The sequence below is a fragment of the Podarcis melisellensis genome (assembly GCF_964234715.1).
Source record: "Podarcis melisellensis genome assembly, chromosome: 12".
Lineage (NCBI taxonomy): Eukaryota > Metazoa > Chordata > Lepidosauria > Squamata > Lacertidae > Podarcis > Podarcis melisellensis.
In genome coordinates, this window is record NC_138544.1 from 26,653,334 (window position 1) to 26,673,491 (window position 20,158).

A 20,158-nucleotide genomic window follows, 5' to 3' on the forward strand; every position below is an offset into this window, starting at 1 on the left:
CAACACAATTTCAACAAGCAAAATTGCGAGCTCTCAACAGCAGCCTTATGGCTGGTATTAGGGGAAAAACCCTGCAGAAATCTGCTCCCTTGGTTTTAAGATAACGAACCTTTTGACATTTTGATAGATGCTAGGTATTGTTACAGAGCTTTATAAACTCGTACAGGGGGTGCAAGCCATTTCCTTTATAAAAAAAGGGAGCAACATGTGGTAGCTATCACATCAGTTTTTTAACTGATTGGTTCAGTGGGTAAATGTGCAAGCCTCTCACCTTGTGAGGCCTGAGTTTAAATTGAGCACAGTCAGGTCACAGCTGTATTAACCTGGTATTCTCAGCAGAGTCAGTGGGGAATAGTAATCCTAAGTACAAAGCGACAGTTTCTTACACAATTGAATATAGTTTGTATAATGACCATTATTTAGTCACAGGGGGCACAAGATTACATGAGCATGGAGAAAATTGCCCTCTGGCCCTCATCTACTCAAAAGGTAAGAAACAGCACAAAAGAGCCTGCATTATGCCAAGCAGAGGAATGTTCAATCTAAAAATTTCTTCACGCTGCAGCGTTAATAGCCTCACACTTTTCATCCACCCTTCCAGAGTGAATGGAGGGCTAGGGCAAGAGAGGGGGAAATCTTTAAAACTTAACTCTTGTTGAGGAAAACAATTCCAAATTTAAATCTGCTTTATTCCTTGATAATGACTATTTGTGGGCTTTTTTTTGTGTTAGCTTAACATGCATTAATTAAAGACCGACTCCCGCTCTGTCTAACTCAAAGCACAAACCCCTGTTGTTACCAATCATAAACTATGCATTAAGAAAAGCTCTGCGGACTTTGCAAATCAGCAACATTAACAACTACTGGAGAGAGTTCCTGTTACCCACAGCCATGTCAGAATTCCTACCAGAATGCCTCTGAATGTCGCATGTCAAAATGAGGGCCCTTGCCATCATCAAACCTGCATTCTCTTTTCCAACACTCCCTAATAACACACTTTGCTAGGGCTCAGTGAGGTTTGTCCATGTAGCATTAAACCACGGTCCATAGCATTCCACATGAACACGACAAATTCTGTTTGCATTTTGTCTTTTGCAAGATTTGGAATGTTGCCAATTCACCTGCCCATGTTTTAAAAACCAGCCCAACAATACCTATTCAACAAAACATACTTACCAAGTGCCTCCACATCTTTAAGAGGATCGACTCCAGGAGAAAGAATGAAAAATATTGGAGTGGCTGGACTGCTTTCTTCATAAGATTTTGCCAAGTCTATTCTTGTACCATCCACATACTTTGAGCCAAGCTTTTCCTCTACAAAGTTTCTACAAAAATATAGAATGTATATATAATGAACATATGTTAACATATAGAAAAAGCTTCCTTATCCTGGTGCCATACAGATGTTTCGGACATTTCCCATCATTCTGGTCACTGGCCACCCTGGATGGGGCTGAACAGATTTGTAGTCCCAAATATCTGGAGTTCACCAGGTTGGGGAAGCCTGATTCAGAGCATTAAGAGTCTAGCATACAGTCTGCACATGTTGATGGGAAAGAGGTGGCTGAGGCATGCATCCTTAGCGTCTCAGCTGTTTTTCTAGGCCCCAAGTCTCACATTCTCTATTTTCCTAAAAAAAAAAAAATTCCTTCCAGTAGCACCTTAAAGACCAACTAAGTTAGTTCTTGGTATGAGCTTTCGTGTGCATGAAGAAGTCTTCAGATACACAGAATCTGAAGAAGTGTGCATGCACACGAAAGCTCATACCAAGAACTAACTTAGTTGGTCTTTAAGGTGCTACTGGAAGGAAATTTTTTTTGTTTTGACTATGGCAGACAAACACGGCTACCTATCTGTAACTGGATCTATTTTCCTAAATATCCTTTCAAATATATTCTATTCCACCAACGTGTAGAAAACCCAAGAAGCTGAGCTAAGTTCTGTTGTATGGCTTGAAAGGAAAACATCCCAGCTGACGAACTGTTGCTTCTAAATTAACCAGGAGCCACAATCCTAAGGTCTACTTCACATATATGAGTGATGTTTCCTATTGGTATTTTAAATCCAGAGTGCACTGAAGGCTCTCCATGTAACAGTCACTTCATATGTATCACTTGCCTTGTTCAACTCAGTGTGTGTATTTCACTACATCACCGTAAACAACAAGAAAGAGAGACTGCAATGGTGTGGTAGAATTGACACTTCTGTGAGACAAGTGGCTAGATACTTATTTAATTAATTTTAAAATCCTGCTCTTCAGCCAAAAAGGCTCCCAGAAGAGCTTACAAATCAAACAATAAATAACAACAACAAAATAAGACAGTCCCCACCCACAGGCTTACAATGTATGACACAAAAGGAAAAGTGTTTGGGAGGGAGGAGAATGATATGAATGGATTACCTCATGACGTGCACAGATTTAGAATGGCTACTGTACAGCCATCTGCTGATGTGTTTGATGCTATTTTTTAGTTATTTCTGTAAGTGCTATTTGACAGATCATGCAACCTGTACACATAAATAAATGGAGTGCATAAATAAATGTGATAAATATAAAAGGAGTTCACAAAGTCAAACATGCAGTACCTCAGAGCATATGTCATCCGATCCGGGCGTAATGCTCGTAGCATGATAATCTTCTGAAAAGAAGTTTTGCTTTTCCATTCCTGAGGGAACTTTTCCTTTTCTGGGCATTCTGAATCTACCCATTTTTTCCATCTCTTGGCAGAACCTTCTATGTCTCTATCTAATCCTCGAAATTCATCCATTAAGGCAATGGCCTGAAACAGAACAATGGCAAGCCTGATTTATTGACACATCAACTATTCGCACTAAGAGAGAAATAAGTGGCAATTATTGAGATGCTGTTTACCCTCTCCCACCACACATATTACACTCTCTTGCAATATACCAAAGTGTGTAGGATTTCGCCAAACCTTAGCAATTTCACCATGGACCACTAAACCTTAGTGTGGGCATTGCCAGTGTGGCACATCTATAGGCACACAAACAGCCAGCAAAGTTTTCTTTGGTGGCCACAAGCAGTCCTGAGCTACTTTAGTCCAAAACCTGCACCATAAAGGTTTTTTCCTTCCCCACTCAGAGCAGCTCAACCACTCTCTCATATATGGTCTCCCTTGTTTGACCATGCCCTCCCTTCCCATCTGAGTAGACACCCTTACTTCTGAAAATTCATGGAGGACAAAACTATGAATGGCTACTAGCCATGAGGGGCATGTTCTATATCCACAGCCAGAGACATCTGTCTCTGCATACCAGTCGCTGGGAATCACAGATGGACAGAGTGTTGTTGTGCTCATGTCCTGCTTGCAGGCTTCTCTCAATGATCTGATTGGCCACTGTGAGAACAGAATCAAGCATCTGATTGGCCACTGGCTTGACCCAACAGGCTGTTCTCATGCTCTTACACATGACAGCCTGTGAAGAAGAGATCTGGGAGTGAGCAAGCAGGTGGGGGTGCTTCATATTATGAATAACCCTGAGATCTACTGATGAAGGGTGGCATACAAATATTAATTAATTATACTGAGAAAGGTAGAGAAGCCGCTAAAGAAAAGTGGCAATGCAGTCAGGCAGGTAGCCATGCAGTCCTCTGCTTCCAGGTCTTTCTCGGTACTGAGATGGAAGCAGAAAAGTGTGGTGTGGTGTGTGTGTGTGTGTGTGTGTGTGTGTAGAGGGGGGAGTGTAATTCCTTGCTCACATCCTGCATGCTGGAGTGGGTTGCAGATGGCAAGGCCCTCAAGCCTGCTTCTTCATGGGGGAGCAGGAGAGAAACAGAAGCCATTCCTATATAAAACAGAGTATTTTGTGCAATGTAGAGAAGTAAGCGCATTAAAAAGTATAAAAGGTGCTCACAACCAAGCATAAAGCTGTTTGGGTATATGCAGGCATCTGCTTGGTTCCTTATAGGCAGCTGGTTGGTCATGAAACTTACCCTAATGGCACTCCATGACTGAGTAGTTAAAAAGTCCACAGGACTTTTGTAGGTGTGTTCAATTGTAAATCGTAGCAGGAAATTCAGTTCGGTGAGTTCTATTTCTTTACTTCTCAACAAAATCTAGGAAGTGAACAAAATTGGGAAATACCGTGAGAGTCATTACAAAGAAAGGTGTTACTCTATAATGTTCTGCACTACCATAATTCTATTTTATACAGAAGTAACACAAAGTATTGAGTATTTCTGCCTTCATGACCGCTCTGGTTAGACATACATTTTTTGCACTTGGTCTGATGATGATTATGATGTTGATAATGATGTTGATAATAATAATAATAATAATAATAATAATAATAATAATAATAATAATAGTAATTTTCCAGCCCACTCATCTGTACTCAGCTACTCTGGGCTGCTCCCAACAAAATTACAGGAAAAGGAGAAGCGACACTCCAAAATGTGAAATCAGCACTACTAAAAACGAAGAAGAAATTGGACACAGACATTTCTCAAATGAACAGTTCTTAGGCAATCATCCTTTCAAATATGGATGTGTGGAACTTTAGGCCTGGGGGCAAAAATGCAGCACCTCAGGGCTCCTTATCTGGCCCTCATGATTCTTCCTACCCATGTCCCCATCTCCTTAGGCCACACTCCTGACTGGCCCTGGTTCACACCTTCCTTGAGCATTTTGGCCTGGCTGGAATGTGTCCTTGAACATGGGCCCTGCCAACCACTGGAGTGGATGTTGTCCCTGGGATTGAACAAAACCTTTGGGCTAAAAAATGGTTTCCCTGCTTCTAGAGCAGCAGCGAATATATATTTTTTCCCTGCCCAAAGGCTACGTTACATTATGGGCATCCTTCTTGGGGGTGCATGCCAGAGGCCGAATGGGGGCCACAGTCCAAAGTGGGCAGGGCTATAGACATGACTTTAGGCTACTTTCTACTACACATGCAAAATGAAGTTTCTGGTATGAACTTTCGTGTGCATGCACACTTCTTCAGATACTGGAAGGAATTTTTTTGTTTTGACTATGGCAGACCAATACGGCTACCTATCTGTAAAATGAAGTTTCGACACACACAACCAGTTACATCTCTCAATACACAATTCAGTAAGGAAAGAGGCATTATCAACTAATCCAGAATCCGGCAGCTAGACTGGTGACTGGGAGCGGCCGCCAAGACCATATAAGACTGGTCTTGAAAGTCCTACACTGGCTCCCAGTATGTTTCCGAGCACAATTCAAAGTGTTGGTGCTGACCTTTAAAGCCCTAAACGGCCTCGGTCCTGTATACCTGAAGGAGCGTCTCCACCTCCATCGTTCTGCCCGGACACTGAGGTCCAGCGCCGAGGGCCTTCTGGTGGTTCCCTCACTGCGAGAAGCCAAGTTACAGGGAACTAGGCAGAGGGCCTTCTTGGTAGTGGCACCCGCCCTGTGGAATGCCCTCCCACCAGATGTCAAAGAGAAAAATAACCGAACTTTTAGAAGACATCTGAAGGCAGCCCTGTTTAGGGAAGCTTTTAATGTTTAATAAGTTATTGTATTTTAGTGTTCTGTTGGAAGCCGCCCAGAGTGGCTGGGGAAACCCAGCCAGATGGGCGGGGTATAAATAATAAATTATTATTATTATATTATATTACCATAACAACAAGGACACATTCCAGTGAGGCATAAGCACTTCAGGCAAGTGCAGAGCAGGGTTTGTGTGAAAGAGTCTAGTGAGGTGAATAGTGGGACTGGGAAGGGCACACTACGGAGTCTAGACAGCCATTCACTCATAGCTCAGCTTGCTGCTTTTCATGCCAGGAGTCATAGGTGCCAATTCCCTGGGGCCCTTGGTGCCTGAGCACCTAAAAAATTCCATGAAGGGGCCAGGCACCCACACATTTCAGTGCCAGGGCCATGCACGCTGTATAGCACCCACGGCAACGGGCACTCATGGTAGCAGGGCCAAGTTGGCACTCCTGCCAAGGAGTATAGATGGGGCCTAACATGGCCATGGCAGAGATCTGCTGGTGTTCCTCATCCCCCCTCAACCATAGCAGCTAATCATTTTACAGCTTGTAAAGTGAAAGTATGCAATCTGCTTTGGAATAGTATACAAAAAATGTGCACACCTGAATAAGATAACCTACTTTCTGAAGAAGAAAAGAAGGAGGTTTTTAATATTTTGAAAGTCCTTTGGCAGAGCAGACTACAGGAAACTATGTAAACACTCCTCAGACATGCTCAATACTTTATTTGGTAAATCGCCAACAAACATTTGTTCCTTTAAATACTGAAAAGGTTTGCTATTCCCCTCTAGGGGCATAATGAGTTGGAGTAACAAATAATGACCTTAAATATCTGTTGCTGAACAAAATTTCTCTTCCCAAAGGAGAAATTCCTGGTAGACATTCTCTCCCATACAAATCATTTCTAAAGCCTTAAATATTTGCCTCGTCTAGCTTTGACTTATAATTAAACTGACTGAAGTAACAAAATTCTTTTCAACTACATTTAAAGCAGGGACTTTGAGGGATTGGTGATCAAGACTTTGGAAGTTAGTTTCTACAAAACTGAGCATGTCCAATTGTGCCATATCCCCTGAGTCTTTCATGCTAATTCTCCCCTGTTATGTTGTACCAACATGTGTATCTCTAGTCTGAATTGATGCAAGAAATTAAAGTTGGCTTTTTCTCACCTGAAATGTTGTCTGGCCCAGAAAAATTAGCTTGTCCCTTTCAAAAAGTCCCTGGCCTACGTAAAGAAAGGTGAAATACGTAATAGCTTCTGTTAGGTTGGAGATGCGTCCTTGGATATCATCCGATGCTTCTGCTCGCTCAATTGCTTTACGAAAGACAGTGTTGAAAGCCTAAAGGAACACAGAATTAATTTCTCACATCAGAATTTCTTTTTCTTGAGGAACATTTTTGAAACCTGGATTTGGCTTCTACAATTCAAAAGCACAGTAATTCAGAATGCTTTAAAAACAAGGTCAACAACATAATATCATCTCTTAAGGAAAGAAGATGCTAATTGCTTCAAATTAGCTGACCTAATCTCTGGATTGGTCTGCTGTTGTTGAAATGAAGTGGTATTTACTCTTAAAACTAGTAAGGGTAGATCCACTGTAGCACATGTATACATCTGCTTGTGCAAGAGGGCTTCTCCTTCCTTCCACATCACCTTGAATGCCTCAAATCTGCTCTGGAGGAGTGGAGGACCCTCTGGAGCAAATTTTTGGGACACACGAGTTTGGGGAGCAGAGAAACCAGGGGCCACATTCTACAAGCAGATTTACACAGTGCAAGACAGAAGGGGCCATTGGAAGCCACCATAAGAATGTAAACCTCAGGTGTACAGAGATTATTCATTATATTTTCTGTTGCTGTAGACCGGGATGAGGAATAGGATCTGGCCCACTTCAACGTTCTTTCCTTTCCTACTTGCCCAAGTGGGGATTTGCAGCCACTGTTGATCAGCTTAATCAAGAAACCTGAACCCTGCCTATCTGATCCAGAGGGACATGTCACTCTGGAGTTGTTAAATGCCCTCAGGAAGCCTCAGGAGACCTACACACACACACACACACACACACACACACACACACACACACACACGTGCTGTCAGCAGCTCTGACTGATATTGTGATAACCTCTTCTAAACTGCATCCTGCTGATATATCACCCTTTGAAGCTGGACATCAACAACAGTTTTTAAGAAGGTGGTATGGCAGAGCCATTTTTGCACAGCGTACATGCCTCTTTCTTTTTTCCTTCCCATGACTCTTATGATCAAACAGTTACTGCAAGCTTTTAATGTACTGCAAAACTCAGAAAGTCTGCTTGGTCACATAAATTGGGGTACAAATATAAATGAATGTACCTAAACATGAGTATTAGTGGCTCCACTTCCACATTTCTGAAAAATAGTGCAAATCTCATGAGGTTTACTACACTATGTTTATTTTTTCGTATCAGAGTAAGGATGAGAACGAACCTTCAATGAAAACTGATAGATGGGATTGATTTTGCTGAGATCATGAATGGCGAAATAAAGAAGGGATGCTCTTGCAGCTGCTGGCCTGTAATGTTCTCTGGCTTCGTTAATGTTAACTTCATTTTCTTTGGCTTCGGCTACCTGTAGAACAACATGTTTGAAAGTAAATCAAGAAAACCATCATTGTTATATGAATAGGGCTGTGCTGTTAATCTAGCATCTACTTCAACAGATTTTAATCTAAGTTTAAATTGAGGATTAGCTACACCGAATATAAGATGGAAAGATATGGGCCTCAATCCTAGAAGAATCTTCAAACATCTGAAGAAATCATATCCAAAATAATTAACATGTGTGGTGAGCCACTTATGGTGAATTGGAGCTTCATGAGTTGTACGGTGGTACCTCTGGTTATGAACTTAATTCGTTCCAGAGGTCCATTCTTAAGCTGAAACCATTCTTATCCTGAGGCACACTTTCATTAATGGGGCTCCCGCTGCGCGCGAGCCTCCAGCGCATAATTTCCGTTTGCATCCTGGGGCAAAGTTTGCAACCAGGAGCAGCTACTTCCAGGTTAGTGGAGCTTGTAATCTGAAGTGTTCATAATCAGAAGCATTCGTAAACAGAGGTACCACTGAAATTCAATCCCTGATATGGTTTCCATGGTGGCAGTTTTTACCCTTTCTTACGTTTTTATCCTTTCATTTAGTGTTCATATGCTGTAGGCCCTATCAGTGGCTTAAGTAACACGTCAGGAAGTTCTCCAGATGTCATTGCTATTCCCATCACCCCCAGACAGCATGGTCAATGGTTAGGAATGACGTGAATTGTAGTCCAACAACAAGGGAAGGGCTAGAGTTTAGCCACCCTTTTTTTAAAAGGAAAGAAAAGTGGGAAAAGGTAAGTAACTCTCATCCAACCACCATGGTAAGCCCCTCTCCATTTCAAGTGGGACAAATTGCCTTCAGTTATTTTGCATTTACTCAATGCTCCATCATCAAAATGAGTGAACCTTGAAACATGGAGAAAGGAGTTCTATCATCTCTCTATCTATCTATCCCCACCCCACCAACTCCAAACTATTCTGAGCTGCCTCAACAGATGCTAAAATGCCTGGAGAGGAGTAAGTCTCGCCCCTTCTGTCTTCACTTGTGATTTGCACAATGCTCTCTCCATGAGGCATTGTATGGACATAACATGATGCTTTGAAATAGAGAAGTATCAAACAGTAAAGCTGCAAGTGCCTTAATCTCTATCTCTGCAGCAGTCGACTTTGTGGTCTCAAGTTTCTCCACGAGTTCAGTGTCTCCCAAGAAACTGCCCTCAGCAGCGGAAAGGCGGAACAGCAGATCGTCCTCCAAGCGCTTCAGCTGAATCTTGAAATCATTCTGTTGTTTTGTCAAAAGAGACTGGCAAACACAATGGAGAAAGTTTTAGTTGTAAATGTGGATAACTGATAGCAAGAAGAACTTTTAAGAACCTATTCTTACAGTGCATTGTATGTGCCTATGAGTGCTTCTTTGGGTGTCAAACAGGCTATCACAGTGTAAGTGTAATACCTTTTTTATATATTTGTTCACCTGAATGCATACCCAGGCAGACTTATGTGGAACAGGCAAGGTATGTTGTTATCCCTTGCTTATTAAAGTTTAATGGAATTTAAGCATGGGCTATTATTTTTTGCATGCAAGAGCCACTTAAAATTTTGGTATGATGGCTTATCTTGCTAACATTCATCTATAGCACTGACCTACACTCCTAACGGCATGTGGCAGCATCAGTTTAAGATATTTTTTTGAAAGTCTTCATGAAGATGAATCAATATACAGTCGTACCTTGGTTTTCAAACGCCTTAGGAGTCAGAACGTTTTGGCTCCCGAATGATTGAAAATCTGAAGTGATTGTTCTGGTTTTCAAACGTTCTTTGGAACCTGAACGTCTGACGTGATTTCTGCAGCCAATCGGAAGTCGTGCCTTGGTTCCCAAACATTTTGGAAGTCGAACGGACTTCCGGAACAGATTCCGTTTGACTTCCAAAGTACTGTACAGTTTTGAATGAAATTTCTTCCAATGCATCCATTTTTGCAAAGCAATTTTCCTTAATATAATGAATTCCTGTATGTGATTTTCACCAATATATGCACAGTTTACCCCAGTATAGGCATTTTTGTACACATTACCTGCTTGAGAATAGCATTGCAAAATTTGGTAAAATGTGAATCTGGCAGGATGGCTCTGTTTTGGATCACACATTGTTTCAAGAAGTGTTAGACAGGCTTAACTTTAAATGAGAAATGAACTGAATTTCTACCAAATCCCTACAAGATAGGGTATAAGATTAGTTGGCCAAGTGATGGAAATACATTCTCTGCCCTGAATGTACACATTTAGTCTAATCTAAAGACAACTGGAAAGCGTTGTTTTCCACTTAGTGATGCCGTCACAAAGCTAACTCTGATTTACTGTGGGATGCCATAATACCATCATATTCACTAGTAAGCAGTACAAATGACAAGAAATATACAGATTTTGTAGAGGGCGCTGAAAGTGCTAGAGAGCTGACTAATTCACACGTGGGTTTACCTTCACAGTCTCCAAATCAGGTCTTTCAATACTAACAGCCTCAGCCAACAGCTGGTCCTCCAAGCCATCCTTTGTAACTGTGAAATTAATTAGAGTGGTCTGAGCCTGCAGCTCTGGCTTGTAGTGAGGATTAGCCAGCTTAGTGTGAAGGATGAGACGGAAATCCTTGTTGAATTCACATTCTCGATCTTCAATCTTAATATACCTGATATCAATTAAAATGAAAACTGTTACAAGGCACAGCATTGATTAATGCAGCTTATCAGCATCTTACGATAAACACAGAAACTATTTCACATGAGACAGAGTTGTATGATGGCACATTCCACTTATATGCCTCTGACTACTATACCTACTTGAGAAAGGGATTATCCATTTCCCATTATTGACACCAACACTAATACTTTTCGCTTCTGATGTTAGTAAGAATGCACCTGATATGAGCAGCGTGTTGAGGATATTAAATAAGGATGCCAGATTAACCCAAAATTTATAGACTGAAGGCCAGGTCCATCAGTTACTCCTATTGGTATCAATGGTTTCACTTGCTCATGTCCCACTTCCTGGTTTTCTGAATTAGTCTGAGAAAGGCTGAAAAGTATTATATTTGCTTATTTATATGAACACAGAAATTATGAAGCAGTTGCTTCCAGTTTCTCCATTCATCTTTACAATTTTCTAAGTTGTAATAAACATCTGTCTAATTTTTTGTTTGGGTTACAAACGATTTGTAAGGATGCAATAAATACAGACTGAGCAATTCTGCAAGAGGATACTTATGAGCAGTTTTGGACATCTGTATTTCAAAAGTAATCATATGAAATGCAGGATGTATTCTGTGTATTCTTCCCCTCCTGAGGAACATGCTTGTAGCAAGGAATGTGCTGCCATCCATGTTTGCCAGTAATGTACTTCTTACTGCCCCCCCCCCTTATATAGCAATCCCTATTTCAAACTTGACCCCTTAAAGTGAAGTTGTTCAGTTTTCTAACACACGTGAATAACACTGGTCAACAACAAATTTGTTGTCTGCATTTTTTCAGTTGATTTAGGACGAATCTGATGTGCTGAATCCAAAAATCACATTGGTTTTGCTCAATCAGGTCAAGTTTTTGAGCTATGGCCACATGTCGTTTTTTTACGTTTTTGTTCACATGTACACTTGTGTGGAGCATTTTAGAAGTTGGTGGGGGTAAAATGCCATGTCAAATAATTGTTTTGATTGGAAATGATTATTTTAATGACAAGAAGTATTCAGGTCCGATAGTTCTGGGTGATTATGTCGAAAAGGGATCAGTTTGAAGTCATAAAACCTCAAAATCTTCCATAAATTGGTGCGGCTGGGATCAACAGAAAGAACCGGAGCAGCCTCAAGTATCCTGATCAATCAGCACGTCGTCCTGTAGCTCATTGTGATGAAATTCCAGTGCCTATCTTCAGAGAACTTCCTGACATTAGTGACGAAGATGCCTCCAGTGTTGAAGGACATGAAGAAGAAGAAGTGGTTCTTGAAGATGATGCTTCACATCCATTTTCCCAAAAGGAGTTGAATGATCTAGTTCGCGACCTCAGCTTGTCAAAGGACTCTGCCGAACTGTTGGCATCCAGATTGAAGGAAAAAAACCTCCTCTCTGACAGTGCTCGCATCAGCTTCTTCCGCAACAGGCATCAAGAGTACCTCCATTTTTTCTCGGAAGAGAAGGACTTGGTGCACTGTGCAGATATTGCGCAGCTTCTGCTCAAGCTTGGAGTGCCACAGTACGAACCCAAAGATTGGAGACTGTTCATTGACAGCAGCAAGTGATCACTGAAATGTGTTCTGCTACACAACGGCAACCAGTTTGCCTCTATACCCCTGGCTCACTCGAGTACACTGAAGGAGAACTATGAAGCGGTGAAGTATGTGCTGGAGAAAATTGGTTATGATCAGCATAAGTGGTTTATTTGTGTTGACCTGAAGATGGTGAACTTTTTGTTGGGACAACAGTCTGGCTTCACCAAGTACCCATGTTTTCTGTGCATGTGGGATAGTAGAGACCATGCTCAGCATTACCCAAAGAAGGACTGGCCTGTGCGGGAGGAATTGGTGCCTTGCAAAAAAAGGAACGTCATCAACGACCCTCTGGTGGACAGAGACAGAATACTCTTCCCACCGCTGCACATCAAGCTCGGCTTAATCAAGCAGTTCACCAAGGCTCTGGACAAGGATGGTGACTGCTTCACTTACTTGTGCCAGGCTTTTCCAGGATTGACCATGGAGAAGTTGAAAGCTGGCATCTTTGACGGTCCTCAGATCCATCAGCTCACCAGAGATCCAGAGTTCGGAAACTCAATGAACAAAGTGGAACTTGAAGCGTGGAAGGCATTTGTTCTGGTAGTGAAGAAATTTCTTGGCAACAATAAGGCCAGAAACTACGCAGAACTTGTCAACAACATGCTGACTGCTTTCAGAAACCTGGGCTGCAACATGAGCATCAAGATGCACTACCTATTTTCAAATATGGACCGGTTTCCTGAGAACCTGGGTTCAATGAGTGACGAGCAGGGAGAGAGATTCCATCAGGACATGAAAGAGATGGAGACCAGGTATCAGGGTCGCTGGGACGCAGTCATGATGGCTGACTACTGTTGGACACTGAAGAGAGACCTCCCTGCCGCTGAGCATTCCAGGAGTTCCCAGAAATGGAAGTTCAAGCCCTGAAGTTTGAAAAATGGTGAAGCAACATGCAATTTACGTGTGCTTACCTTTATCAATGCCCACCATTCAGCTTACAGTAAACCTGACCTGATGGAGAGAAACGGATGCCATTTCCTGATTCAGCAGTGCAAAAATACTCTAAATCAGTTGCAGAAATCTATACAACATTCAAAAAGTAAAAAATGGTTTCCAGTGTAATTTCACTTCTCTTATCCCCCTTTATTGTCCCCCTTTTCCTGATGGATCATGTCCTGTTCTCTAACCTACATGGGGAGTAGGAGAACTAAAAATATCAAATGAGCTAAAAACAGGAGTATGGCCATTGGGGACACTGACAACATTGCCAAGGGCTGACAGAACCAGGAGGAGGCTGAGCCCAGGGGTAGCACAGAATGGGGAGAGGATGAACCTGACGAGGGGCCCAGTGGGGTATGGGGCCCACTGCTAAGGGGCAGAGAACCAGAGACTAGTGACAGGGAGGGGGAGAGGCAAGTATCCATTGATTCTCAGCCATTCCTTCACCTCATCTTCCCAGCTCCTTCCGGGGAAGAAGAGGTGCATGAGAGTGAGACAATCTCTGCACTCAGAGGGGGGAAGGGGAGAGGTGTAGAGCACCAGGCAGAAGGCAGGGCAATTCTGAGATGCCACCCCCATCCCCTCGATCAAGAGGAAGTAAGAAATGCAGGCAGCAGAGGGAACGACAGCCTCGCCTCTTCGTAACTGGCAGCGACACTCACCTTTGGGATGCCTGGTGAGCAACGATGCTCTACCTGCGGCACCCTGTTGATTGCTACTGCCAACTTCCATTCTGAAGGATGTATGCCCCAACTATAGACAGCCCAAAACAACTATCCACATGCCCAGACAGATCTCTTTTTGGTATGATACTATTTTATCAAGCTAAATAAAAGAACAAGGTTCCACTGCCATTTCAATGTGTAGGAAAAGGTTGGGTGCACCATATATGCTGAACATTTGACTAAGCTGACTACAGGTTCATAATGCAGGGGGACAACGGAAGACTGAGCTCAGAAATTAGCAACAGAACAAAGAGGGCAATTTTGTAACTCACTGTTCTTGTTTGTTTATCAAGAATCTTACCTGGGGAACAATACTCTGCTACCGCAACGCTAAAATGGCTTGTTGTAAAATGAGTTCTGGAGTCTTGCACTGAGATTCTACTTTATAGGTGCTCATTGCACAGAAGTAATAAATCATCCCCAATTTCTGTGGTTATTAGCTATGAAAGGCAAGCACTGCACAATGACTCAGTGAGTTTTATCACTGTAGCTACGTTGGGTTTTTTGTTAATTGCAGGTGTGGGGAAAATAAATGTTTGTGCTATTGCTCTTATGGGTCAGCTATGACATTAGCAAAAAGTAGGAGAAGAGATCACAGAATCGGTATGTCAGATTCAGCAAGACATTGATGTCTAGGATAGTATAGGACAGGGGTCAGCAAACTTTTTCAGCAGGGTGTCGGTCCACTGTCCCTCAGACCTTGTGGGGGCCCAGACTATAGTTTTTTGGGGGGGGGAATGAATGAGTTCCTATGCCCCACAAATAACCCAGAGATGCATTTTAAATAAAAGCACACATTCTACTAATGTAAAAACACGCTGAATCCCGGACCATCTGCGGACCGGATTTAGAGGGTGATTGGGCCGGATCCAGCCCCTGGGCTTTAGTTTGCCTACCCATGGTATAGGAGATGATGGTGTAGCAAGCATGGGCTCAAGTTTTAAAACCCTGAATAGGTGATGTGAGTAAAATTCTTAGACAAATATGGTAGGACTTCACCTCCATGTTGCAGAGGAGAATCTAAAGTTTATGTAGAGACCTCTAGAGGAAAATGAAAAAGCAGCTGAGTTCACTCTTACTCAGAGAGATATAGACCCAGATTTATATTGTGACCTTGGGTCAAGTCATTTATGTACACAAATGTTCTCCTGCGGGAAAGGGAAATGCAAAACTAAAATAAATGTACAAACCTTACTGTTTACTCTTCTATCACATTTTCAATGAAAGCATGTTGCTTCTCCATATGTAATGCTATGAAATTCCATCTTTGTCAAATTCCTCAACTAAATCCCCAGTCCACACATTGGTCAATTTCAGGTTGACTACCACAACATTTAGAACAATGTGCAAACATAATAATGTCTAGTCATATGTACCAATAGCAAACTTGTTCTATGAATCTGGGTTTTTAAAATAGCCAAACTGGCCCCATTTTTGCAAAACGTGGAGGTATCAGTAGCCTCAAGGGAACCCCAAAATCAGCTGTAGTACAGAACACTTTAGAGAGAAATTAGGCCAGGAGTTTGGTTATTCTAAAGCAGCAATGCGGCAGCAAGCAAAGGCTATAGCAGCCAAGTCTGCTGCTTGTGGCTGGAAAGCCAAACAGGAAGTTTGTGACTGTTGCCATGGGAACAAAGGGGCAGTCCAATCTGTACTGAGCACCGGATGTTAGCTCAGTGGGTTTGTCACATGACCTGTACAGGATGTACATGGGTGGAGTGTTTTGGAGTTTCTCTCTGTCTGTTGAAGAGAGCAGACATCTTTACTGTATGACTGCTAAAAGACACAAATAAAGACATGTAGATACGTTTTCTGTCTGTGTCTGATTCCCCTCCCTGGGGATATGCAGGGAGGAGGAGAAGGAGGAGAAGCAGTTGGTGTGTTTTCCTCACAGCCTGAGGAAAATCGCCGGAACGGACCTCGAGTATGTTTATTCCTGCCGGGAGTCGCCGGAGGGAGGTCTAAGGAATTCAGCCGGTGCCTGAACAGATAGGCATATACCTCAAGACGGGCTAGAATTCCAACAGTGGTAGCAGACGCCGGTTGCTGTTTTCATCGACCTCTGCATCAAGAAGTGGCCTCCATGGAAGCCTGAGGTGAGAAGGCTGATTCTCTGCAGCCAGACGCTGACCTGAAGAATCTGAATGCAAAGCAACGGAGCCCAGGTATGAGATTTTCGGGCTTAGAAGTGTGAATGCAGATTGAGTTATTCTCTGCTTCACGGGGAGCAGTAGATGGGAAAAACAGCTCCAGTCAAAAGAGAAACCGCATTCCAAACATTCCTGTGGTTAATCCTGTCCAAGGGATGGAATGCACTGTTGCTAAGCGACGCCCTTCAGTGAAGGCCATGCCTCAGAGAGGAGAAGTGAAAGTTAAAATGGAATGTTTTGACTACACAGTCTGAAGAGCTCTTGGAATATTCCAACGCAGCCAGCGTTGAGAGCTGCCTGGTGCACAGAGTGTAAACAAGCCAGCTATTGGATTTTAGAGGCTTGTGTTTGAGAGTCAATGCAAGGACTCAAGATGGATGCAAAGAAGGGGGCTTTGCCTTCTCCGCCCCTTCTGACCAGTGACAATTATGCATCTTGGTCTATTAAGATGAAGGCCCTGCTGCAGAATCAGAGACTGTTTGGGGTGATTGAAAACCCCATTCCAGCAGCACCAACGCGTGCTTGGGAGTCACAGGATGTGAAGGCCAGAACTGCTATAATTCTGTGCGTGTCAGATTCGCAGTTGATCCACATACAAGATTTAGACCACGCGAAAGATGTTTGGAACACGCTGAGAAGGACACATCAGAGAGATGCAGGTTCTTCAGCGTTGCTGTATTTTGAGAAGCTGACCAACCTGAGGCTTGCGCCTGATGGAGATGTTCAAGCGCACCTGACGGAAATGAAATTTCTGCGTCAACAGATGGTGGAACGCAATTTCCGTTTGCAGGAGGAAGTGTTTTGCTTCATGGTGATCAACAGCCTGAATCGGACTTACAAAACGGTTGCCAGTCAGCTGGGGTCTCTCCCAGCAGCTGATCTCACGTCGGAGAGGGTCTTTGCCGTGGTTCTTTGTGAACATGACAGGCTTGCCGCCCTGGAAGTCAAGGACAGGGGGAGCAAAGAACGGAGTTCTAACGCCCCTACTGCTGTTGCTACTGGAGGAGACGCCGTAGCTTTGAACCTTGTCCGATGCTACAATTGTGACCAGATTGGGCATCTTCAGCGGTACTGTAAGAAGCCACGTCGGAACAGAGGAGCTAAGGCGAGCTCCACAAAGTCTGAGGCGTCAGACAAAGGTCATACCATCCCAAAGGCAAAGACTGCAAAGGCTTTGATGTCGCTAAAAGCCACACCAGAGGTGGTAAACTTCTTTGTCCTAGACACGGGCGCGACGGTTCACATGACAGGACACAGAGGACTATTTTCTACGTTTGAGAAGCAAAGCTTCGCAGTGCAACTAGCCAACGGTCAAAAGCTGGAAGCCACCGGAATTGGAACTGTGTATCTTGAAAGTCTGAACTTGACTATAAGCAATGTTTATTTGGTTCCAGAGTTGAAGTTCAATCTGCTCAGTGTTTCGCAGATTGCCAAGAAGGGACTAAAACTGTCCTATGATGATCAGAACTGCAAGATCTACAAAGATGGAGAGTTGTATCTTTCTGCCAAAGAGAAAGATGGACTGTATTTGTTGACTTTTGATCAAAGTGATTACATGAAATGTAATTCTTGTGATTCTAACATGGTCTCTTTTACAGGTGTAGCCAAGAAGAACACCAAGCAGGTCACCTCGAGGGTCGACAAGGCATTTTAGCGGGTGTATGCTGATGTGATTGGTCCTCTAGCACCCTCTAGAGGCAATGCAAAGTATTACCTAATATGTGTTGATTCTTTTACAGGTTTTGTCTGGCTTTATCTTTTGGAGAGACCGAAAGAAGCCTTAGAAAGGTTTAAAGAGTTTTGTGACAAGGTTAAAAATATGCATGATGCTGACATAGATTGTCTTTGCACAGATGAGAAGCCAATTTTCTTTTTACAGGAGTTCCAGAGGTTCCTGAAGAAGAAAGGGATAAGACACAAAGCTGCTAGTTCCGAAGAAGCTTGGAACAAATGTGTCTGTAGTAGGGTGAACAAAGAATTGCAAAAGGGAATGCATGCGCAATTGCTTAGTTCACATCTGCCACATGAGTACTGGGCTGAGTCGCTAATGTCATTCTGTTACACGTGGTTGAGAAAGTTTTCAAAAGAGTTGGGAAGTTCTCCTTTTGAGAAACTGTTCCACAGAAAACCTTCTGTTGCCCATTTCAAGGTTTTTGGGTCTCATGTGAGAACAGAAGCTCCAGGTGGGGTAAAGAATGCCAGAGGCATTTTTGTGGGTTATGAAAAGGGTCTCTACAGAGTAATTTTGTCTGAATCTGGTCAGGTGATTCTCACAAAATTTCTAGAGAGTGCTCCTGAACAGGAGAGAGTGATTGTTCCAACATTTCCCACAGGTGATGATGATTCTGATGATGATGATGATGAGTTTGATCTTATTGAGTTCAGTAGTACTGATGATGACAGCGATAGCTCAGACAGCTCAGTTGTCACGGTCATTGAGAGGAAATCTCAGATAATGACTAGACCCTCAGAAGAGGAGGATGAACCACTGATTAAGCTTAGTACTGGTTCTCCAGAGAGTTCAGAGGCTGAACCAGAAATCAAAGAAGAGCAGCACCTCTTACGTAGGTCTGAGAGAGCAACGAAGGGTGTACCACCCAAGAGGTATTCACAAGAGTTTGCTAACTTATGTGTTGCTGTTGTAAACGACCAAGGTCAAATTGAAGCTGTGTCTGAGTCAGAGACAAAGGCACAACAGAGAGTTGCTAACCAAGGTAATGCAGAAGCACTCATTCCTTGGAAGTCACACAACCAGAGAGGTACATTGGTAAAACCAGTGGCGGGTAGTTCCAAGGGTGGAACTGAAACAACAGGGGAATGTTATAAGTATAACAACTGTTTGTTTTCTTCTCTGGATGACGCTTTGCTCGCAGCACGCATTGATACTTTAGGGGGGGTATGTTATTCTAAGGCAGCAATGCGGCAGCAAGCAAAGGCTATAGCAGCCAAGTCTGCTGCTTGTGGCTGGAAAGCCAAACAGGAAGTTTGTGACTGTTGCCATGGGAACAAAGGGGCAGTCCAATCTGTACTGAGCACCGGATGTTAGCTCAGTGGGTTTGTCACATGACCTGTACAGGATGTACATGGGTGGAGTGTTTTGGAGTTTCTCTCTGTCTGTTGAAGAGAGCAGACATCTTTACTGTATGACTGCTAAAAGACACAAATAAAGACATGTAGATACGTTTTCTGTCTGTGTCTGATTCCCCTCCCTGGGGATATGCAGGGAGGCGGAGAAGGAGGAGAAGCAGTTGGTGTGTTTTCCTCACAGCCTGAGGAAAATCGCCGGAACGGACCTCGAGTATGTTTATTCCTGCCGGGAGTCGCCGGAGGGAGGTCTAAGGAATTCAGCCGGTGCCTGAACAGATAGGCATATACCTCAAGACGGGCTAGAATTCCAACAAAAAATAGCTCAAATGAACATGCTTAGTGGGCCTAAAATACTGATGGGGAGGGGGAAGGAGAACAAAAACCCACAAGGAAACAAACTACTGCATTTGAGAACAGCTTAGGTGAACTTTTAAGGTGAAAAAAAGTGGCAGGCAGATTCCTGGGAAAGAAAGAAAATGTGAGCAGCATCTTCATGCTTTAAGGGGGGAAAGTGTTTTTTCAAAAAACATCTAAAAAGCCCTGCTTCAAAACCTGCTGTTTGAAGTTAAAAGCTTCCACATCCAACCAGCAAACTCTAGCAGCTAATGCAGAGAGTGAATCTGAACATACCAGGTGTGGAGTTGTTACTTAGCAATCACAGCAGGCCAACTGTTCAAGTTGGTCAAACTACTGGAGAAGAGAAAAAATTTCGAAAGTTGCACAGCTAGCCTGAAGTTCGAGGCAAAAAAAAAGGAGCCTTTCCTATGTATCAAAAAAGTGAGTTAATAATCTTGCTGCTGCACGAAGACACACAGAACTGTCTAATTTAAGATAGAAGGAAACTGTTTAATATTATCTGTTAAATATTATCAAATGCATACCATGAGGGGATGT

General features: G+C 43.0%; 1 protein-coding gene across 1 annotated transcript in view; it reads right to left on the bottom strand.

The window, feature by feature from the left end:
* DNAH11 (dynein axonemal heavy chain 11) overlaps positions 1–20,158 on the bottom strand; it is a 148,601-nt gene that overhangs the window by 16,779 nt on the left and 111,664 nt on the right. The window contains exons 66-72 of the mRNA XM_081883500.1: positions 10,530–10,734; positions 9,191–9,355; positions 7,947–8,087; positions 6,649–6,819; positions 3,956–4,078; positions 2,587–2,780; positions 1,177–1,325 (exon numbers count right to left, since the gene is read on the bottom strand). Of these exons, the coding sequence (XP_081739626.1) occupies positions 1,177–1,325; positions 2,587–2,780; positions 3,956–4,078; positions 6,649–6,819; positions 7,947–8,087; positions 9,191–9,355; positions 10,530–10,734 (1,148 nt within the window). The remainder of the gene's footprint in view (positions 1–1,176; positions 1,326–2,586; positions 2,781–3,955; positions 4,079–6,648; positions 6,820–7,946; positions 8,088–9,190; positions 9,356–10,529; positions 10,735–20,158) is intronic.